The 21942-nt window shown below is 44.2% G+C and overlaps 1 protein-coding gene across 1 annotated transcript in view; it reads right to left on the bottom strand.

Moving 5' to 3' along the window:
- FRAS1 (Fraser extracellular matrix complex subunit 1) overlaps positions 1–21942 on the bottom strand; it is a 150618-nt gene that overhangs the window by 51406 nt on the left and 77270 nt on the right. Inside the window, exons 16-26 of the mRNA XM_069855071.1 lie at positions 21706–21846; positions 20593–20766; positions 19124–19264; positions 17594–17737; positions 10307–10459; positions 7787–7933; positions 3903–4049; positions 2292–2432; positions 1926–2066; positions 1167–1310; positions 531–801 (exon numbers count right to left, since the gene is read on the bottom strand). Of these exons, the coding sequence (XP_069711172.1) occupies positions 531–801; positions 1167–1310; positions 1926–2066; positions 2292–2432; positions 3903–4049; positions 7787–7933; positions 10307–10459; positions 17594–17737; positions 19124–19264; positions 20593–20766; positions 21706–21846 (1744 nt within the window). The remainder of the gene's footprint in view (positions 1–530; positions 802–1166; positions 1311–1925; positions 2067–2291; positions 2433–3902; positions 4050–7786; positions 7934–10306; positions 10460–17593; positions 17738–19123; positions 19265–20592; positions 20767–21705; positions 21847–21942) is intronic.

Genomic DNA, 21942 nt, shown 5'->3' with positions numbered 1-21942 from the left:
TTTGGCAGGATGACTGGCTTATTCCCTGGCAGCAGGAAAAATCGGCTTCCTACGCTTGCAGTGTGAGCGTTGCAGCTACTAATCACCACTAATTATCCCAAGATACTAACAGAGCTCATGTTGCAGGCAAGGAAGTAATGGCTGAATGTAGATTGTGCTGCAGAGCATAGTGGTGACATCATTTGAACGTGTTCCTGACAGTATCAAGGAACTGTTGCAATAACCAGACTAATCTGCTAGTTTTAAACCCACAGCGGAGGGTTTAAAATCTCATCCTAAAGATGAGACGGACTCCTGCACACCAAAGCGCAACAGATTTGGTAGCTGGACGTCTTAAACCATGAACAGAGATGTTTTGCAACATTATTCCTATTATGGTGCAGTCTAATACATTATTAATTTATTTAACAACAGTGAGAAGTGTGCTTCATTGCAACAATGTTTTCAAGGCACAAGGAAATATCTGTTCTCAAGATACGCCCACTTTTTTTTAAGAGCAAGAGCTCTGTAAAAAGGTTGAAGGCAGTCACCTGGCTTTCTCTCTACTGTGCACAAAGCGGACTCTCTTCTCCCTCACATCCTTGCAGCTGAAGTGGTCGCCTTCGCTGAGATGCACCTCCTGCCCACCCACTGCCACCAGGAGCCTGCCATTGGAGGGAGCACTGTCGATGTGGAACGAGAGCTGTCCTGTGTCACCATCCGGATCACACCAACCCAGCAAGGCCAGGTCTAGGGCTTTCACCCCGCCGATTCCTACTGTGAGGGTACTGTTCATGTGGAAGCTTGAGGGATGCTTTCTGGCTAAAAGAAAGAAGGGAGAAGTATTATGGAATGAATTACAGGCAAGGGCCACATTAGCATCTTGCCTGTCACTGCCATCTTTTGGATAACAGACTGGATATCTTTTGGATAACAGACTTACAATGTCCTGTTCGTTACTGACCTTGGTGGGCAACCACCACCTCAAGAATAACTGCAATACATCCCAACCCCCTCTATGATTTTGAGAGGCTTGGGAAAGCCACTTCCCATCTCAAGTTCCCTGCCACAAAACTCAAAGCCCTGCAGACACAATTACACAAATGCCACTGAATGAACACTGCTTCTGGCCTTAAAATCTGCTGGAAGCCTGCTAGCTATCTTGCTTTATCAGGAGAGACACTCACCTTCCTCACACTCTCTGGTCCACCTATTGCCATAGAAACCCTGGCCACAGGCAGGAACACAAATCTTATTCTTCAGGAACATGGTGCTGTCACACAGGTGGCACAGGCTGTCACTGTCACACTCCAGACACCCAGGAGGACAAGCTGAATTGGATGTAAAGCACAATCTCATTGAGACACTGTGAAAACAATGCAGACACTGGTGTGCAGAGCTGTCCCCAAATGTCAGAACGGAAACACCACTGCTATTTGTGTTTTACTTACCTGACAGAAAGAATCAAAAAGAAGGGGCCAGGAGATGAGATAAAAAAGTTGTTAAGAAGTTCCTTCCTCATTTGATCACTGTTTCCCATTGACTACAGAGAACCCGAGATGATCTTCCAAGTGGAAGAAACAAGTTTTTAAGGAATTGTTATACTAATTTGAAAAAAAAAACCTCTAAATACAGGTTCAAGCTGCACACAGCTTGTTAACCCACAAATACAACTGAAATCTTTCTAAAAGTGTGGGTTTAATACCTGTTTTTTACATACAGTGTGTACACACATACACACACACCAGCAGCCATCTACAGCGAATCTCATTCCTCCTGAATGAGGCATACAGCTACTGCCTGCTATCTAACCCTCAGCTGACTGCATCACCTCAACAGCAAGTTTAACACAGCATCGAAGCAATTCCTCTTCTCCTCAGCCTCGTAGAGAAAAAGAACACAGACTACAACCCTGGCCCGTCTCCAGGATGGCTCACTTTGCTTACCTGTGCACTTACGCTGCACATGATCTGCATAATACCGCTTCCCACATTCCTGAACACAATGAGTGTCCAAGAGGAAAAACGGGGCTTCACAAAGGCTGCACTCATCTGGCTGCTGACACTGAAGGCAGCGTTGATCACACCCTGAAAGTTGTATGGAAAGAGTTCAGGTCAAGACCACTTTTGACTGCTTCCTGCGCTGTGTAACGCATCACAGGAACCGTGGCTCTGGGGTGTGTGCGTGCTGGAGGGCAGCAAGAGATCGGAAGGCAGAGTGTGCCTTCTGAATGCAAGGTAGGCACAAATTGGCAACAAGCAGAGAAACATGTTGGCAGCAGCGATCAGAAATATTGCACAGGAAGAACTCACTCTGGCACGTGTCTGATTCCTTGTAGAAAGCTGCAGGGCACTGTTCCACACAGGCTCCTTCGTGGAGAACGTAGCCCTCCATACACTGCAGGCAGTCGGTCCTCTGGGGACCTTTGCAAGAATTACAGCTCCAGTCGCACTCTGGAAGGAAAAAAAGTCAGCAGCCCTTCCTGGAGAGCTCACCCTATGCAAGTGCTTAGTGCTTGGGGTCCACAAGCCTTGGGAATATAAACCCTAGGAGCAAAGAGCACAGCAAAAACTGTTAAAAGAGGCACTGAAAAAAAGAAAGCATGATTTGTACTGAGTGACTTATTACAAACCAAAATTTGTTGGGGTTTTTCCCCCCTCGTGGACTCAACATGTTGTAATGATGTCAATTTTGAGCAGGCTCGGCTCTTGTTGAGCATTCAGACCTGCTAACACCAGCACAGTTCTGTTTCCCGTAAAACCGGGCTTTATACCTTAAGTAGCAACATTCCTTTCCTGCCAACACTAAGCTCACTGCTCATTAGCAACTAACCACCCTGCTTTATCAATTTCATGCTTTCAAACAACTCTGATCAAAAGAAATCATTGCCCCTCACAGTGCAAACGTCCTTCTGGAAAGGCCAGAAACACACTGAATCCAGCTGGGATCACGTCTGTCTTCACGTGTGCTTGCACCATCTTCCCCCCAGCCTTCAGCAGTCCCACCCATGCACACGTGCCCAAGGACTGCTCAGGCTGCCAGCGCTCCTTGGTGGCACTTAGAGGGTCCATATCAGTAATTAAGGGCAGACACATTTGACTAATGAGACAGAAAAATGGGCAAGAACAAGAAGGAGGGAAACAAGGACTCGCTGAGGTAAGCTGAACTACTCCAGCCCATTGCAGCATGCCCAAAACAAGGCCAGGACAAGAGTCCTGCCTCATTCCAACACCCTCTCCAACAGACAATGTCACCTCGCTGAAGAACCACAACGTTAAGAGAACAGATGCCACTCAGTTAAGGTTCAGCTACAGAGAGAGACAGCTAGAAATGAACACTGAACAAGTCATTTGAATTATATCCCGGCCTTAGCGGTGTTAGCTACAATAAAGACATGTTATTCGCACTTATTGCCATTATAGCACACTCTCCCTGGGAGTTCTGGACATCTTTTAAGTCACGTGTCTTTTAAATCACTCCAAACTGTTGTTCCGCAGCCATCTAGTGATGCAGAATTTAATAAGACAGAGAGACACAGGTAAGTACACAAGGCCCTCTTAAGTGCTCTAACAAAGATTTAGCCTGGTAAGCTCTCGCGTTACTCAGCTGACCCATGACTAAATGAATTGCTGGACCTGACCCTTGAAAAGTTTGCTGGCTCACTTACAAAATCATTTACAAGAGAAGGATTTGCAATAATCTTGTTTCACTGAGATACTGAAGTATGTGACAGCTGACTGTTGAAAGAGAGAAAAAAACCCATAAAAACCTCGCAAGCAGCCTGTCCTGGAACAACTCCGCCCTCAAACACACTTTTTAACGCAGGCTGCCGCACAGATCATACAGCACTGCAATGGATTCCTTGCCAAGGCACTTGCCATGCTTTTTCCCCTTTTTTCTTTAAACAGCAATGTATTTTTCACCTTTGCAGGTCTTGCTGGAAAAATCCAGGTAATACTGCTGAGCACAGCTCTCGTACTGGCATTCTCCAAACAACAGGACTTTAGCTGGGTCTCTGCAAGCCATGCAGCTGGCGGCTGTTTCACAGCTCAGGCACTGGCTTTTGCAAGCTGTGGAAAGACAAAGAAAAGAACTGTAATTACTGAGGCGCTAGCCAACTTCACCTGTAAAAATGGAATTGTCTTGTAGCCTTGCTACTGCTCTGGTCCTGTTTGAGAGATGCATGTGGAGCCTTCCGAGTTTTTGCTTCTTGTGTTCCTTTTCACAGTCTCCAAAATGTAAAAAGGCTCTGACATATTGTTACATCTCCTCCTACTGTTTCTTACTGTCCTCTGGAACGGTCAGGGTAAAACACTGACCTTAAATTCAAATCTTAGAATCACAGAATGGGTTGGGTTGGAAGGGACCTCAAAGCCCATCCAGTGCCACCCCCTGACACAGGCAGGGACACCTCCCACTGGATCAGGGGCTCCAAGCCCCATCCAACCTGGCCTTGAACCCCTCCAGGGATGGGGCAGCCACGGCTGCTCTGGGCAACCTGGGCCAGGGCCCCCTCATCCTCACAGTAAAGAATTTCTTCCTAAGATCTAATGCAAATCTCCCCTCTTTGAGCTTAAAACCATTCCTGCAAATAAAAGCTTTCCCTGTCTCTGTTTTTCTTATTTTATTTAAGCAACCTGTGTTTGATACTATTCTAGACTTAACTCATAAATGCACAAATTTGGAGACCACAGAGACTGCTGCAATCCAGTTAGCGAAACTTGGTGGGACCAAAGGCCCATCGAATTTCACTTAATGTTTCCACCTTTTTATTTGCACACAGTATGAAATTTCAGAGCTGTAGGAAGGAAATAAAGATGCCAGGAAAAAAAATAATTCAGGGATTTACTGAATCAAAGGATCAAAGTCCAGAAGTTCAGAATATTCCAACTCCCCTCTTTGATGCCCAGGGTCTAAGCTTCTCAAGAAGCTGCACTAACAGCCAAGTGTCCTCAGTGCTGGCGACAGAGGTCTTTGCTAATTCACAGAAGACTTAGTAGCAACGTGCTGCAAAAGACTGAAAATTTTTTTCCTATCCCTTTGCCCGTGCACTGAAAAACTTGCTCTGGTCCTGGTAAGATGAAACTTTACGCAAATAATATGCAGAAAACTCATGGAGGTTCACATGTCCGCTTTACAAAACAACAGTAACTGCTCTCCTGGCAAGCACAGTGATGGTGTATGTAGAAGGGACCACTAAACTCCCAGCCAGCTACCCCTGAGTGTTGCTAAATCCACTTGGAGTCAGAATCTTTGCCCAAGTTCAATTCTGTACTTTTGATATATCAGAAAAAATATCTAAAAACACAGCCCCAAGTGTTTAAACTTGCACAAAAAAGCACAGCTGGCCAGTTTTAATGGAAAATCAAATCAAATCTCTCACAGGACTTAACTCAGTTACAGTTCAGGTGCTAATACTTGGGGAAATTAATTTCTATCAGTGATATGTAAATTGTGGAAATCCACTTCCCTTTGCTTTTAACTCAAGTCAGGATTTTATAACCACAAAACCTCAAAGTAAATGTGGAAATACCAACAGTGCTCTCAATGAAGTGAGAATGCGGCACCCTTCAAAATGGTTACTCGTTTTATCTCATCTAAAAATGTCACAGAAGGCTTGCATTTTGTTGCGGTACAAATGACTTTCTAAGAAAAGGTGTATCTAAGGAACCCAGTACCTGTTTTGAGGCACTTTGGTGCTGGCCTGGTTTCACCTAAATTAAGAACGCTACATGGAATAATCACTAGCTGTAAGTGCCATGAAAAGCCAACTGTTAAAAGTATGGTTAAACATTTCACCTGAGCTTTAAATCTATAGAAATCATGGAGCCATGCCAGAAGAGTAAGCAAAAACTATGTGAAAGCAATCCCATCTGCTTGTTTAATCAGCATGACTCCATACCTGCATTTCTAAACCCATGAAGAACTTGTTAAGCTTTGCACTGATCGTCAGCCAGAGAGTCATTGAACTTAAAAATATCCATGAGACTCCATACACACACCCGGCACCTCTCTGAACTTCATTCCAAACCTGAATTCCTCAAAAGCACAATGTGACTAAAATAAACGTTGAAGAGAGACCACATTTTCTCAGCCTAACAGCCAACCTCCACTTAAACAATTTCCATTCCGCCTAACTGGTAGTTTTCCAGCAGCCTGGGACAGTGCATATCTACACGGCTTATCAGCAGTATTTCACTTGAAAAGGCACAAGTGGCACTTGGAATGACAAAAATCCAATGCCCCAACACTCTATGCCTTGAGCCTCCTGCCGCAAGGATTACACACACTTCTTAAAAAGCCATTTGCAATAAGGAGATTAGAGTAGTTGGATTTGCTGGCAAAAATCTATTTGCATTTGAGCTACTGAACCAAATTCATGAAGGGTAGAGTCCTCAGGAACATTCCTCAATGTCCCAAGGCGGGAGCTATCGATAGGAATTTCATTAGAAAGGGCATTTTAATTAGGAAGGGAGGTATTCTGGTGTAATTGGCAATACAAGAATCCATACTGCAGGAGAGAACACTGAATATCTTGTAGAGCTTGTAGGAAACCAGCCAGGACAGCAAGAATCCCCTAATTCCCTTTTTAAAATTCATCTTTTTTATTACTTTCCTTTTTTTCTTTTTTTTTTCATTATTATTGAATAGCCTTTTTTTCCCCTGTCAATGGAAGAATAGTAAAACATCTCCCACCTATTTCCTTGAACTTCTGCAAGCTGCCTCCACTTCTGCTGATAGGATGGAAATAAGAGTTGCAGAAGAACCATATATTTCAACAAAAAGCAGGTAAAGCTGACAACCACAGCAGCTTCTTCCTACAGGACCTCATCAGTAAAGAAATTGGGTCCAGATAGACCTGTACTGAGACCTGTACTCAGTGCAGTGCAACAGAGTTATTGTATCATAAATCAGAGTAACTTAAATCAGAGTAATGCAGGACTTAACAAACTGGAGTGTTCAGGTTCACAGCAACCAAACCAGTTAAGCGCTCGCTCATTTTTTGGTGCATGTATTACAGTGGGTCAATTCGATCTGGGGTTTTTCATATTTTTTATCTCTCTGGGCCATATAATTTTGAATTTTGGAACATTAAGCTTAATAATTACGTGAGAAATAACCCAGCTGACACAAGGGCCAGAGCAAATATAGAATAATAAAGGAAAAGAGAGGCCCTGAGAGATTCACAAGGAATAGCAGGAGCAGGATAAAACGTTACTGGGCTTTACACCAGATCGATTGTATCAGATCATTAGGAGGTAAAAATATCACAGCTTGGGCCACTGGGGGTTGTCTCTTCCAAGCTGTACCTTGTTTCTAGGTAGGTTTCGTGTGTGGAAAAATGTAGCGTAAATGCTACAGTCTTAATGCAGCTTCCATGGCAGGTAGTGCAGTGGGGAGCATGTTTGCCTCAATAAGAATTGATTAAAACTAGTCTAAACTCATTAAGTTTTCACAAAGTTCAGGACTCACCAGTACTTTTGGCCACTTCTCTATGTACCACCTTGATAACTTCATGAGGAAGCCTACTGCCAATTTTTGCTAGGGGACCCAAAGCCTCTTGTTTTTGAAGTCGATAATAAAACTGCAACTGCGTTCAAATTTAAACCATGCTGTGCTCAAATTTAAACCATGCTGTAAGGTCTGTTTCTAAGGCAGTTCATCACCTCTGTCAACTCACACAGAATCTTTAGGCACCTGAAATCTTTCTTTTCCTGGCAAGAGGACAGTTAGTGAAGGAACAAGAAAGGACATCTTGGTGACATACACTGTGGAAAGAAGAGATGGCCTGGGGAGAGACACTCACGTTTGCAGGTCCGTCTCTCATCCTGGTAGTATCCAGAGGAACAGACTGGCACACACATGCTGGTGTGGGAGAGAACCAGGTTGGTGTTGCAGGAAGAGCAGGAAAAAGGACCCTCACCGGTGCAGGTTTTACAGGAGGGGTGGCACCCTGCAGGGACAGCAAGAACAAGTGCTTCTGTTCAAGGAAAAGTAGCATGGTGATACTGAGTACCGTAAGTTCCTAAGCCTAAACCCTCACTGGTGCACAGTGCTCAGGAGCAGAAATACGGCCAGCCCAGCTTGTGACAGATTGCATGGGTTTATTTGTGCTCTGTGTCCCACCACACTAGCTCTCTCCCCTCCTCTCCTTTCTCTTTTTACTCACTGCTCTTCTCTCCAACCTTCTAACTCCCCTTAGGAACAACCCTCCAGGATTCAGACACAGCCTGTGTATCAGACAAGTAAGAATGGAGCAAGCATGTACCAGTACCTTCTTCTCATGCTTTCTCTCAGCTATTATCAGGTCAGACCTTCATTACCCTGATGTGTTTTGTCTATGTACAATCGCCCCACCAGAACCACTAAGTGCTTTTCTGACAGCTCCACGCCTCCCTGAAGTTTTACACCCATCCCTTTGGCACAGCCGCCACTCTGAAAAAGCAACACCGAGAGAGAAAAGTCGATCTCTCAGTGCCCTCTCTCCATTTCACTCATTACTTTGAAGGCCTCCATCCTATTTCCCCCCTACTGGTTTTCAGGTTGAGGCACTCTGATCTCCTCACCGTACAGGAGCCACTCATTCCTCACATTCAGTCCTGCTGTTCTTCCCTTCTGAGATGGGGCACAACAGCTCACAGCACACAGCTCCTTTAGAGAGCAGCAGAACGAATCCTTCTATTCCTCTTTACTTTTGTACTAGCAGCTAACACCTGATTTGCCTTTTCAACACCGCTGAACAACGGGATGCTGTTTTCACAGGCTGATTGATCCTTATTTCAAGATCACGGCAAGGATGCCATCACTCTGTACGTGAGGATGGAACTAGGCATCCCTGTGTGCATCATTACACCTGCCTAAACCAAGCTCATACCTCTTGCTTTACTGCCCAACGTTCTGTCTGCTGCTTTTCAGAGCCAGCAATCCCACTGGCAGCCTTGAGTAAGGAAGTACATTACTGTCTTCTTTCCTTGCACTTTTGAAGAGATATTTTTATGCTACCCCTCTTGTTTTCCTTCCCCGTTTCCCCTTTCCTGTTTCCCTTCATCTCCCACTCCTTGTGCTTAGTCTGACTGAAGAGATTTAAAATCCCATAGTGGATGAGGACAATGTATCTTTTTAATCTCTCCAAAAAGGGTACATACTCATAAAATTATTAGTCTGTGTTACTTCTTGATAGGCCTTTGCCCAAAGGTTGATGTCATCATTACACCTATCAGGCCAAGTAATCATGAGGGAAAGCGAGCAAAGAAATTAGAGAAGCAACTGCATTACACTGCTAGAGATCTTCAAAGCTAGCACAAAATGTAACAGGAGCTTTGAGGCAGCCTGAATAATGTAAAACTTGCTTTAAATTAAACCTTTATACCAAAGGGAAGAAATGTTATCCCTAGGATTATATTTCCAGGAAGGCAAAATATCATCCTCAGAGGTCTTTTCAATTAAATGACACAGAGTATATTTCACACATCAAAAACAGGTAAATAAACACACAGCTCCTCAGCGCTTCAGAGGAGCTTTGAAACATGAACATCAGTTGTTAGACTGGATTAGGAAATGCCACTTCCTGCAAAAAGAGCATCTACATTTGAATTCTTATGTGTAGAATTCCTTGTCTTGATTTCTTTCTCTTAAACTGCAATATCCTCTGCTCAATGTAAGGTGTGGTGGGCTTCCACATGTCCCTGTTGGCTACCTAACAAGAAAAGCAACCTAATTCCTTCTAGCCCAAGAAACGTAAAGCAGCTCAGACAATGATCAGAATATGAAGCCACGTCAGCAACAAAATCTGGAGGAGAACCAGGGACAGGTGAAGGCACAGAAGGGTAGGGAACAAAAAGTGCTATCAGTGCAGCTTTGCCCACGCAGCTGGAGAGACGCATCTATCATGCCAGCCTAAAAGGCTGAATGAAATCAGCATTTGTTTTAGAAGCTGCTACAAACAATTGCCTCTTGGACTGCTCTGCAGCAAGACAAGTCTCAATGAGAGACCTTAGTTGGGATGATGTTCCATCTCAGGTTGCAAACTTCCCAAGAAGTTGCTACCACCTAGAGTTCTACCTTCTGAGAGCAAAAGTTGCACAGCCCTTTGAAGTGCACATCCAGAGAGTACTTTCAAGTGTCAGCATCCCAGAACTGCGCTGGTACCACACAAATTGGTACAGGGAGAGTGGTCCCAGCCAGGAAAGCCATCTCCATCTCCCACTGCACTGTCCTGTCAGGTGAACAAAGCTTCTCTACCAAATGAGAACCATTTCACAGAACATTTTGCAAGGGTCCAGGTGGTCCCTTGCAGCTACCTGAGGCATCTGTAGGGACTACTCACGTTTGCAGGCGCCATTCTCGGTGTAGTATCCCACCGGACAGTCAGGAATGCAGTGATCCCCCAGTAGCAAGTGACGGGTGTTCTGGCACTTCAGGCAGATGCTGCCAGTCTCCTGCAGGTTGGCCACACACTGCCGGCACAAAGGATGGCAGTCTAAAAGAAGCAGAAAATAACAGACACTGTGAGCACAGACGGACAAAACACAAGTGTTACAGGGAAACACACTGCCAAGAACTCAAGGAAGACATTAGGGATCTAACTTTCAGAGCCCCTTCCTTCTTTCTGGTGCACAAGGGCTGGAATTCGGAGCTGAACACTGCACATCCAGATGGCTGCAAGAGAGATGACCACAAATTTTTTTAGTGTTTGATAGGAATGGTTGGACTTGATGATCCGGTGGGTCTCTTCCAACCTGGTCATTCTATGATTCTATGAAATTACTATATTCAAGAAGTGTTCCTTTCCACTTGCCCTCATCCCCATCTTGTGCCCTTCCTGAGAACATAGTGTTCTCACCTTTCCTTGGCAACCACATTCTCTGCATCTCTCCTGTCCCATTCAAGCATCCTCTTTTCCATCCTTAAGTGAGCTTGAGGAAGCTCTGTACAAAGCCAATTTAAAGCTCTTTGTTTTCCCCACACCTTTCTCTGATTTTAGGTGCTTCTATTTACAGGTTTATCTACAGACATTCACCTGCCTCTGCTCCCATTGCTGAAAAACAAAGAGCACAACCTGTACAGCTGTGTGAGACCTTCTCCCAGAGTTCTCACTGTTCATATTTTCCCACACAAACAAGACATCCATACCCTGAAGAGGCCACTGCAGACCTCAAAGCCAAGCCAAGAACGGCATTTAGAGATGCAGCAGAGTGCCTGAAAACCTTTTCCCTTTTTCATTTTCCCCAGCAGCACGCAAGCTCATGTCTCCTGACCCCTGCCTGAACTTAGGTGCTTCAAAAGGTTTTACAACAAGCCTTTTGTATGCACAGCAGTGCAGTGTAAGGCAACCTAGAAGCCAAATTAATCCTCATTATGGTAATTCAGAAAATTATAAAGGAAATGACGACTGTCTTGAAAGAAATGTAATAATGAGGCCTGATTTGAGTACCTGGCCTCTTGTCAGGTTTCTACTGAAGGTTCAGCTTTCTGCCTTTTGTCTCTTGTGACAGCAGCACTACAGATTGTCAGGCAATCTAGTTTTACAAGCTGAAGACAGGTTCACATCGGAGTCCAGCGTAATTCTGCATCCATACCTGCAAGAATGTAACAGCAGCTAGAGTCCAACTCTAGCCTGACTTCTGTATGTTACACATAGATGATTCTTATCAAATACAGGTGGAAAAGCACAGATGCAGCTCAGAAATGAATGCAATTTCGACTGCATGCAGGAATTCCAGGTCCTTAAAGAAACTGCCTCTTTTTTTTTCTTTTGCTTTTCTTACAGGATACACATAACCTATTTGGTTTCTGCCACACATTTTCCTCCTTGCAGATGGGAAATTAACAGCCAGAGGCGAGGTAAGGTGTTTGAGAAGAAACACTATGCTTAAGACAGTGACCCTGGAGGCTCTCAATCCATCACTGCCAGACGCAGACACTGGTAAGAAAAGAAATGCAGCACTTGGGATCATGCTCTCAAACTCAGTGACAAACTTCACAGCCTCCTTAAAGGGGTTACAGCTTATAGGTTATCGTGCTGCAGCTTCTGACTGCACAGAAGAACTCAGTACCCAGGACACCATCCCATAAATCTTCACAGCCAAAGATCTCAAACCCCATACTGACATCGGAGTGGAAAGACCTGCCACCTATCTGTGGCCTCACTCAAGTCAGAAAGGATCACACACAGCTCACCACAGAAAACAAGGACTAAGATATCATTCAAAAGGCTCTGAGCACCACAGGCAATCTGCATGCAGAGGTCTGAAGGTGAGGTGAAGAGTTTTATGCACTTATAGTCCACAAAACTAACATAAATCCAGTTAGTTACTCATGCTTCCACATTTACCTGGCAATATGTCTACTCCTCTTCTTGCTAAAATAATACACCTCCAGCTTAATCTCTTGCCAAAGCCACTGGCCTACTGGAGAGCTTTGGACAGATATAATAAGTAACCACACTCGCTGTGTCTGGGTCAATAGGTTCCATAAAGAGAGCATAAAACAAGACAGAGAACACTCAGGGCGTCCAATCAACCAGTTTATACTGTAAATAACCAGCATCTCCAAACTAACATTTAAAAACCTAAGTATCTATAAAACTAGGAGCTGCTGCAATAGAGTTTTCTCTTTACAGCCTCTATGTTTGCTCCTTCTTTTTCTCAGCTACTCTTTTAGGATAAATCAGCCCCATTACTCTCTTGTTCCTTTGCAAGCCTGGAGATCAAAGAGCACACAATACCAAATAAAAAACCAGAGCTGACGCTCATGGTGAATTTAGGGACGTTGGGGAACTAGCAAGAGAGTAAAGGAAGAACTGAAGTGCTTTGTTTTGGAAAAGATTATTTAAATTTTTCACAGCAGGCTCCCTTTGAAATGAGGACTAAGAGAAGCGGAGTGTTCTCTATGCCTCTCAATAACATTACACAGCCGCATTTGTTTTCTGCTTCTGCCTTCTCCCTGTCAATCCTCACTCCAGCTCAGCTAGCAGGCAATTTACTGCCCACAGGCTTTGGGTTTTCCGAGGCTTCACATCCCACGTTTGCAGCAGATCAGTGCAATATAGCTACTTAACTCCCTCAGACTCCTTCCAGTATCCAAACTGGATTCTTCAGGGCAGCACAGCCTCACCTTGTTTGTAGCCCAATGTCTCCCTAATCAGCATTTTGTCCCCGGCCATAGCAGGGAGGTAGCAAATGGACCCTTTAAGGCCCTTTCCAACTGAAGTCATTCCATGATTCTATGATTTTGAGACCACTGACTCACCTCCTACTGTCCAAACAACTTTTTCCTGCTTCTCTTTCGGCTGGCTCTGATTTCCTCCTAATAAATTCACCTCTATGCAAAAAAAAACCCATTTTATCTACCACTGATCTTCCTATAAAGCAACTTCTATTGTGAAGTACAATATTACTTACAGAGAATTCCATTTCCAGAGTTGCTTTACTTCCACACCTTCTTTAGCTTCCTCTTAGCAAGCAAACAAAGAAAATAGTGCCTTTCTTATATGGAAATCCATTGTTCCCTTGCCTGTCAAGATGAGGAAGGCTGTTTGAGGAGATAAAATCATCTCTAAAGTGTTTGCAAACGCTCATAAAGGAAACCAGAGGCAGTTCTAGCTCTTAGTTCCACCATTTGCTAAGCCATCAAGCACACATATTGTTTAAATACATCTCCCCTCTCAAGGGCTCTTTAGGAAAATATTTCCTGATGCAAGTTTCAGACTCTATGTAAGGCAAGGTATGAGGTTTGCAATACAGCGCTACTTTAAATCAGTACTTAAACCACCATGCAATTTAGAGGTGTGTCAGCATGCAAACGTTCTCCAGCACCTTAATGTAAATCTGGAAAGAAAATTAGTATGGTAGGTTCCAAAGGATTCCTAGCATTGACCAGGATTTTTGGTTTGATTTGGTGGTTGGAGGGGGTCTTTTGCCTCTTTCTTAGAAGACCTGGAAGGGAATTTGTCACCCAAACAACTGAGGTGAACTCCTGGTGAACTGCAATCATGTCTGCAAGGATCTGCCTGCATCTTCTGGAAAAGGTGGGAGCTTCTCTCAGCAGTCAGGTGGGAAATCCACCAGCACAAATGAGCCCAGAGCAAAGAAGCTAAATGACCTTTCCCCTTCCTCCTCTGCAGCTCTGCCGTTCACTTCTGTAGGAGGCTGCAAGGCAGTGACTGAGCAGAGCTAAGCCCCCAGTCTCCTTCTTCCTCCCCTCGGAGGAACTCCAGCTCTTTGTGATGATATCCATGTTTCTCTAGGAGTACGGCAACAGCTCATTAATTTTACAAGGAGCTGAATGTATTTCTTGTTGTCAGAGCGTCCCTTCTGGAATTTTAAGAGCAAAGCAGAAAGCCTTGTAACAGACATCCTCTTGAGTGAGCTCTTCTGGTTTATCTTTGAACATTTCCATAACTGCACACAGCCTAAGGAAGCAAGGCCCGAACATGAGGATTGGGAGCTTCCTTGCAAGGAAGATGCAGCTGGAACTTAAGATAAGACCTTGGGGGATGCTATTTCAGGTTTAATTTTCATTTCATGTCAGCTGCCCTTGCTACTAATTCTTGTAGGCAGATCTTTGTATCATTTTATACTTTAGCTGAGCACCCAGTAGAGCTCAGTCCGGGAGCTCCTTCCTTCAGTCACTGCACAGTCCCACAGCCAGGAAAAGATCAGTGAGAAAGCCTTGAGATCAACAAGGAAACCTCAAAACAGGCATATGATTTATTCAAATCAGAAATGCAAGGGCAGGGTTTTATGAGCAGGAGAACAGTTCCAGCTATTTTTCAGACCACTGACTGTGACGTTTCCTGAACCTGAATTTATCCTGGATAGGAGGGAGAGAAACCAAGCAGAGTTTTCAGACTGGGAAAACAAAAAAATCACAAAAGCCCTGACACTCAACAGGGGGCTGCTAAAGCCACAAACACATTCCTGTATACACACTTTAGCTATAAAACTCAAACTGAGCACTCCCAAAGACCACTGGCACAAATTCAGTGTGCTCAAATCAGAGCCTGGAAACTTATTGATCCTTTGAAACTTGAGGCCATCCTGCCTTTCTTCTGCCTACATTTGAAATGCTTATTTGATAAACTGCTGAAAACAATATATTTTGTTCTATTAACAAGGCAAATGTTGCAGTCCTCATTCAGGTAACGTATACAATAACAACATTAATTCACAGGCAACAGTTTCAAGTGACAGTTGGTTTTCTCCATTCTGGATGAAGGATTTTCCCCTGTGGGTCCATAAGGGGTGACAGGTAGCTATAATGCACAGCAGTTGCTCTAAGTCCTAACACAGCTCTGCATGGAGGGTCAGGAATTAGAGATAAATGGGAAAATAGCTGTAAAAAAATACTGCTTTGGGAAGCAAAGGAAAAAGCTCTGTTGGATTCTGATGCAAATCATGTATTATGCAGTTGTCAGGGGTTTTAATGTACTCTTTTATGGGACAGCTGCTCTTCACCTGGTAATTAATAACTTGCAAGGGCAAATTTAGCATTTCGATCCATGCTGAATGAGGAGAATGTGTGAAATTTAACAACCTGGATGTGGAGCTCTCTATCTCCAGTAGAACAGGCAAGGCACATCATTTGCTTAAACATCAGACATATATTTGGCACGAAGAGCCACACGCTTCAGACTGCAAAGCCAAGGCCAAACACTACTGATGCTCAACCAAGCCTTGAAAACATGTTCCTACTTGGAGGAGACAACTCTCAAAGCAGTGGACCATATTGGTGGCCTGCAGGGCTTCACAATAAAGCTTGTTAGTCTGCAAGGAAAGGATGCACCATTGGATGCAATTGCTTTGGAGCCCAGAATGCCAGGCAAGGTTCTTTGCAAATGATTCATCACTGTCAGTGTAGAAAGTCCAGAGGTAAAACCATGCCCTCCACACTGCCTGAGCCAGCCCACGGTTTGCAATTTCTGCTTCTCATTACTACCAAGCACCGTGACATCTACCTAAGCACCTGGGATGCAGGGAGCACACTTCTTGCTCCATGACACCTTGCCAAACTTAATGGTATCAGCAGCCTAAGAGGGATAATTACAACACATAGCATGCAGCTACCAGAAGAGTAAACCCTCCTCAGAAAGATAAATGACACTAAGTTTTTCCAATAAAACTTGCAGCTGGAAGACCACATTTCCACAGACCTTTTTCACAGGAAGCTGAATGCAAAGTGATGGGAAAATAAGGTGGAAGAAACAAAGTGCATACAGCTCTGATGTTACAGAACATTAATCAGTGTCATTGTAGAGCCTGAGATTTTACAGGGCAGAGACAGCTCCTTAGAGTGAATCACTGAATTATTCCCAAACTGTAATTACTTGACTGTATGAAACACTGATTGCCCAAACTGGATTTGTTGTACACCTAAGGAGCTGTACAATACTTTTAGGATATTTTCCTACTCCTCAGATACTTTGTCTCCCCCCTGTCTTTGTCTGCAGATAAATCAGTGCCTGTTGCTTGAAAGGAAGATGAAGAAACATTTCATAAAACTAACCTGTGGAGAAGAAGGAAACAAGTCTTTCATTAAAAACCCAACACATGTATGTAAAGAAAAAGAAGTGTCTGTGAAGGAGAATCATCTGTATTAAATAAAACACAATAGCCTCTCAATTGATATATTTATAATGTCTAATACATTTCTCCTCTTCTCTCAAGATTCGTTCTCTTATTTGGAACTGTTCAGCCTAGACCAAGTCTCACAAAACATATCCTTTTCTGATAATGAAAAAAAAAAGGCTTGATAAAGCTCAGAAATTGCTGGAGCAGTTCCCAGCATAAGTTTATACATGTCTGCATGATGGATTAAAAGCTATTTTTCTTTTTAAACAGGTAACTGCAATCAGTGGCTTCTGAAGATAGGCTTAAGTACAGGTATTGAGCGCCCACAAAGTATAAGCCCTGTGTACAAATCCTCTTAGCTCCCAAAAATCCACACAGCAAGGCTAGCTGTGCCAGTTTTTCTTTAGGGCCCCATCAACTGCTTAAAATCATAGAATCACTAGGTTGGAAGAGACCCACCGGATCATCGAGTCCAACCATTCCTATTAAACACTAAACCATGCCCCTCAGCGCCTCATCCACCCGTGCCTTAAACACTTACTGCTTACTGTTTCCCTATCTCCCTTTCCTGAAGCTCAGTGCGGGACCTAAGGAACTTCCCTGGTCCTGGTTCCCCTCAGCTTGGCAGGGAGGATGCTGTAAAGCCCAGATTGAAGCAAGACACAGAGAAGCACCTGGCCTGGCAAAGTTAAACACATCGCCACTGAAGAGAGCAGAGCCACGGCCTGTTAAAAGCATGTCCATTACGGTATTATTAACCATACAAATGGTTAATGATAAATCTGATGATTCCCAGACATGCTGGTCCATACACATGATGCCAAGTCTTCACGCCAAACCGTGCAGCTGTAAGGCTGCCAAAAGAAAGTGAAGAGCTGTACAGCAGAAGTGGCTTTGGAGACTTCCCTAATGGTATTTTCATTTGGGTGACATTTTACCTATAGCAGGCACTTTGATTTCTTCCTGGTGTGTGCTCGAGTAGCTGGTTAATGCCACAGAAAGATCACTGCTCTGTAGGACCCACGCCGCCTCTTCTTACTTACCCACACAATATCCCACTAGGTTGAGATACTGCTCTTCCTTGCACCTCGTCCTGCACTTCCCACCGGCTGGAGTCACATGGGGATGGCAGGTTAAGCACTGCAAATCCGAAGGGCCATGGCATGTCTTGCAGGACGGATGACAAGCTGGATAAGAAAATCAATGCTTGTTGGTACAGACCACCTTGCACTCTCCCCTCTCCAGAAAGCCAGCCCCTAAAATCATCATTTACTCCTACAAAACATGATGATCTAATAGCAACAGTGACTGCAGAGCTGTGGTTTGGAAGGCTCTCACATCCTCATTTGGAATAAACAAGATGAGAAATTAGCTGTCAATTTGAAAACATGCTTGTTCTCGGCATTAATCAAGGTACAGATCTATACAAAATACAAAATATAAAGAGATTAGCTCTTTTATTACTCCCTCCAGAAGATGCTTGTGCACATAAGAGAGTGGGATGCACAGGGTAGATAAATTAAACATCTTGGGACTGTATGAACATCACCGTGGTGTGAGTTTGATATTCATGAGTGGAAAATCCAGGAACGATTTCTGCACAGCTCTGAAACATATAAAACCTGAATGTCACACCAGCTCATTAGCTATTCTGTCTCCTAAAAGCGCAACAAAAAGATTGCAAAGAAAGTGGTTAAGATTGCTCAAAAACATTTCACTCAGGCTGCTTTTGTACCCTTCCACCTTTAAAGACTGATGCTGTATTTCTGTGATTTCCATGCTACAGATCTGAGGGAGACAGAAATACTGCAGCTAACGATCTGCAAAAAAATTCTTAAAAAAAAAAGACTTTTAAAGCTCTTTTGTGAATAAAAGCACACAACTTCAAAAATCTCCCAACTCAGGACTACCCCAGGCTCCGTACAATTGCTTGCTCCCCAGACGGAAGCTGGGCATTCTGCAGCTGCCACAGCATAAAGCTCCAGAGTTTAAGACCTAACGCATCACGACCCTTCTTCATCACATTCTGAGCTTCTTAGAAGAGATTGAGATGACATATTAGGAAGAAATGTTTTCCTTTGAGGGTGGGAAGGCCCGGGCCCAGGTTGCCCAGAGCAACCGTGGCTGCCCCATCACACATGTAATGGCTTTTCTCCTGTATCTGCAGAACTCCTTCCTTCTAAACCCAGCCCTATAGCCAGCAGTGGATTAAAAATGCAGCTTATCTAGCCTAATAAAAGCAGCCTGTGTTTCAGTATTGTCCAGTAAAGACCTCTTCTGCCACAGCATGCTGGCTCAGAGTATGATCCAAGCCTACTGAAATGAAATGCAAAATATTTTTCGGGAAACAGTCCAGAGCACCAAAACTGATTATAAATTATGACTCAATATGTACACATCTCTCCCATTACAAGACTCCATTTCCTAAAATTGGACCATTCTATTCTGAAAATACTTAAATAGCCCCTTATAAATCTGACAGCATCTCTAATTACATTGAGAGATGCATCACAAAGCGTGCGTGCAATGAAATTCAGCAGTATAAACTGCAGGTGCCTGCACTACGCACTCACCATAGCAGCGATCCTTGTGGCTGAACAGCCCCTCCGGGCACTCCAAGAGGCATCTCCCGTTAAGCAGGACGTGGGAAGACAGACAAGCTGTACAGTCCTGAGCCGTGTTCCCTACACAGCTTGCACAGGAGGAGTGGCACTCTGCACGGAAGGGAAAAGCAGGAAGACAAGAGTGAGCCAAATGAAGTCCAGCTTCTCTTGACTGCTACCATCCTATAGCACAGCCGTATTGTTTTCTCCACCATGACAATAGGAAGCTATTTCCTTTACAGGAGTCTCTGCTTGTGGAAGGTTGAAAATGCAGGAGTACAAAAGCTGGATGGCACACTTCTTGAAGATAACGAGGAATCACAGAGAGTTGCATATTTAATCTTTCTTTGCACCCACACAATTTCTTGCTGAAACGGAAAGATGAGATACACAACACCATGTGATATAGTTCTCCTCCCTGTTAGAGCTCCAAGGCTCTGCAAAACTCTGCAAAACGAAATTATCTTTCACTATCGTCCTACGGTTACTCCAAGAAGGATTTTCTACCCAGCATCACTGCATGCTGATCATCAGCCATCCTGGAGCAGTAACAGACAATACACATAGAGGCGGTCAACAGGTATGGCTGGACTTCATGATCTCAAAGGTCTTTTCCAACGTAGGGATTCTATGATCTTAAACTAAATCTTAGTTAATTAGTTAAATAATTATATAAACTCGTTAGTTAAAAACTTAGTGACTTGAGGCCACAGGCTGCACTGTGTGAGCCTCTGCTGAACACAAAGAGAGACTCCCTGCTCTCCGGGGAGACAGGACAGACACGGGGCTGGAAAAGAGAAATGAAATGAACTGATTTATACAAGTACACTTGTCAGAAAGCTGGAGAGAGAAGTCAGGGATCCTCCCCACAAATGCAATGTCTCCAGGACTGTCTTTGGCTCAAGCAACTCAAATCACTTTGGAAGGAAACTTCTCAGGGAAATCTCAAGCATCAGAAAAATACAGATGGAGAGATTTCCATGGCATGGTGAGAAATTCATAACCACAGAGGTGAAACACAAAGGGCTGTGCCGGCATTCTTGCCCAATGACATAACTCAGCACTGTCACCAAGCTCGACTCAGGCCTGTTTGTACAGGTCTGTTCACCAGTCTAAGGCCAGTGGTATACAGATTTCTTCACTGTTTCTATACCATAAGTGGGACTTGGCCAAAAAAACCCATTACTAGCCAAGGAATGGCCACTGTGTGGATTGTGGGCTCTAAGCTAATGCCTTCAGGAGCCAGTCTGAAGCACACAAGTACCAGAATATGCCATTCTGGATGTTACTAAGTTTAAACATTAATGACTGTCACAAGGCAAACACAGGAGCTCAAAGCATGTAAGAATCAAACAATGTAGAAGACCACCCTGAGCTCCTAAAATCCAGCGCAGCCCCAGGCTGAAGGCTTTGAACAGTTGTTCCCACCCTCTACTTACCTTTGCAGACTCCTGTACTGTCTTCGTAGAACCGGGCTGGACACCGCGAGAGGCACATGCCGTGCACGGCTCCTTCTGCTGGCTGGAGAGGTTGCAGTACGTTCTCTGGCACCCTGCACCGCAGGCAATGAGAGGGACCCGGGCCAACACAGGAGCGGCAGGTTGGGTGGCAACCTGTGCACAGGTCGAGAGAGCAGTGAGAGCCACAGCAATCAGGACAGCCTTCTCAAAGAGATGGACAAGCCCCAACAATCGTGTAAACCTGGGCATCCGGTCACGAACGTGAAACAGAAAGGGGAGAAAACAACTGGTTTGGGTCCCATTGTCCACCCCTCTTTCCAGTTTGTATTGCTGCAGAGAGGGTGACGCTCAGAACTAGCAAAGAGGAAATTTTGCAGCAACCCACAAGGTAAGAAATCTGCTCCATAAACAGATAAGATGCTGCACTTTCAATAATGGAACAGGGATTTTACTATACTTTTTCTATATCATTATAATATATATTATCACACTTTGACATCTTCCCCCCGCTGGCCCCTGCCAAATAACAGCTCTTTTTTTGCATAAAGCTGGTGAACAAATAATGTGGGGGAAAAACCTGCAGTACTGTGCCACAGGCAGGCAATTTTCCTTTAATTTCTGGAACCGCAACAGTGAACACAACCTCACGAGGAGAGATTGCAAGAAATGACAGTCTGAAGGGCTCACAGGAAACATAAATTCATCTTCCCAGCTTTCAGGTCCTCCACTGCTGCAAAAATGACCGTAGTCTTTGCAAATCTACCAGGTGTGTGTAGAATTTCATCCACCTCTTAACTCGTGTCAAGAAAAATTTGGAAGCAACGTAGATTTATTTCAACAACACAGAGAAAAAAAAAAGACTCCAAGATCACTACATCCCAAGTGTGTAAACACAGAAAATATTTGAGAAAATTTGCTTTTTCTCAAAGTAGAAAACAATAAGTGGGCAAAGACAGGAATTGCTCATTAATCAGTTGAGGATGGGACAAAAATCAGCATCATAGCTGGGCACTCTGAGCACAGCCCAACAAAGACCAGTATCTCTACACTGGTAGAAGGAAGGAGCTGGGAAATTCCAAGGACACTACTCACCCTTGCAGACATTATGATCCTGGTAAAAACCCTCTCCACAGCCCTGTAAGCACTGGCTCTGGTGCAAGGCCAGAGGATGGGAACAGGAGGTGCAATGAGTAGCCAGAGGTCCTTCACATGCAGAGCAGGAATCATGACAAGCTGATAAAGAAACAAAAGAACATGGAACTGAAATATCCTGTGTTTTCTCTTCTTGCAAGTGGTGTGGCTGTCTTAGCCTCCTCCGGCCAACTATGA

This window comes from Phaenicophaeus curvirostris, chromosome 4 (genome assembly GCF_032191515.1).
Source record: "Phaenicophaeus curvirostris isolate KB17595 chromosome 4, BPBGC_Pcur_1.0, whole genome shotgun sequence".
Classification (NCBI taxonomy): domain Eukaryota; kingdom Metazoa; phylum Chordata; class Aves; order Cuculiformes; family Cuculidae; genus Phaenicophaeus; species Phaenicophaeus curvirostris.
Note: the sequence above shows the minus strand (reverse complement) of the source record. Positions and strands in the feature narration are given on the sequence as shown.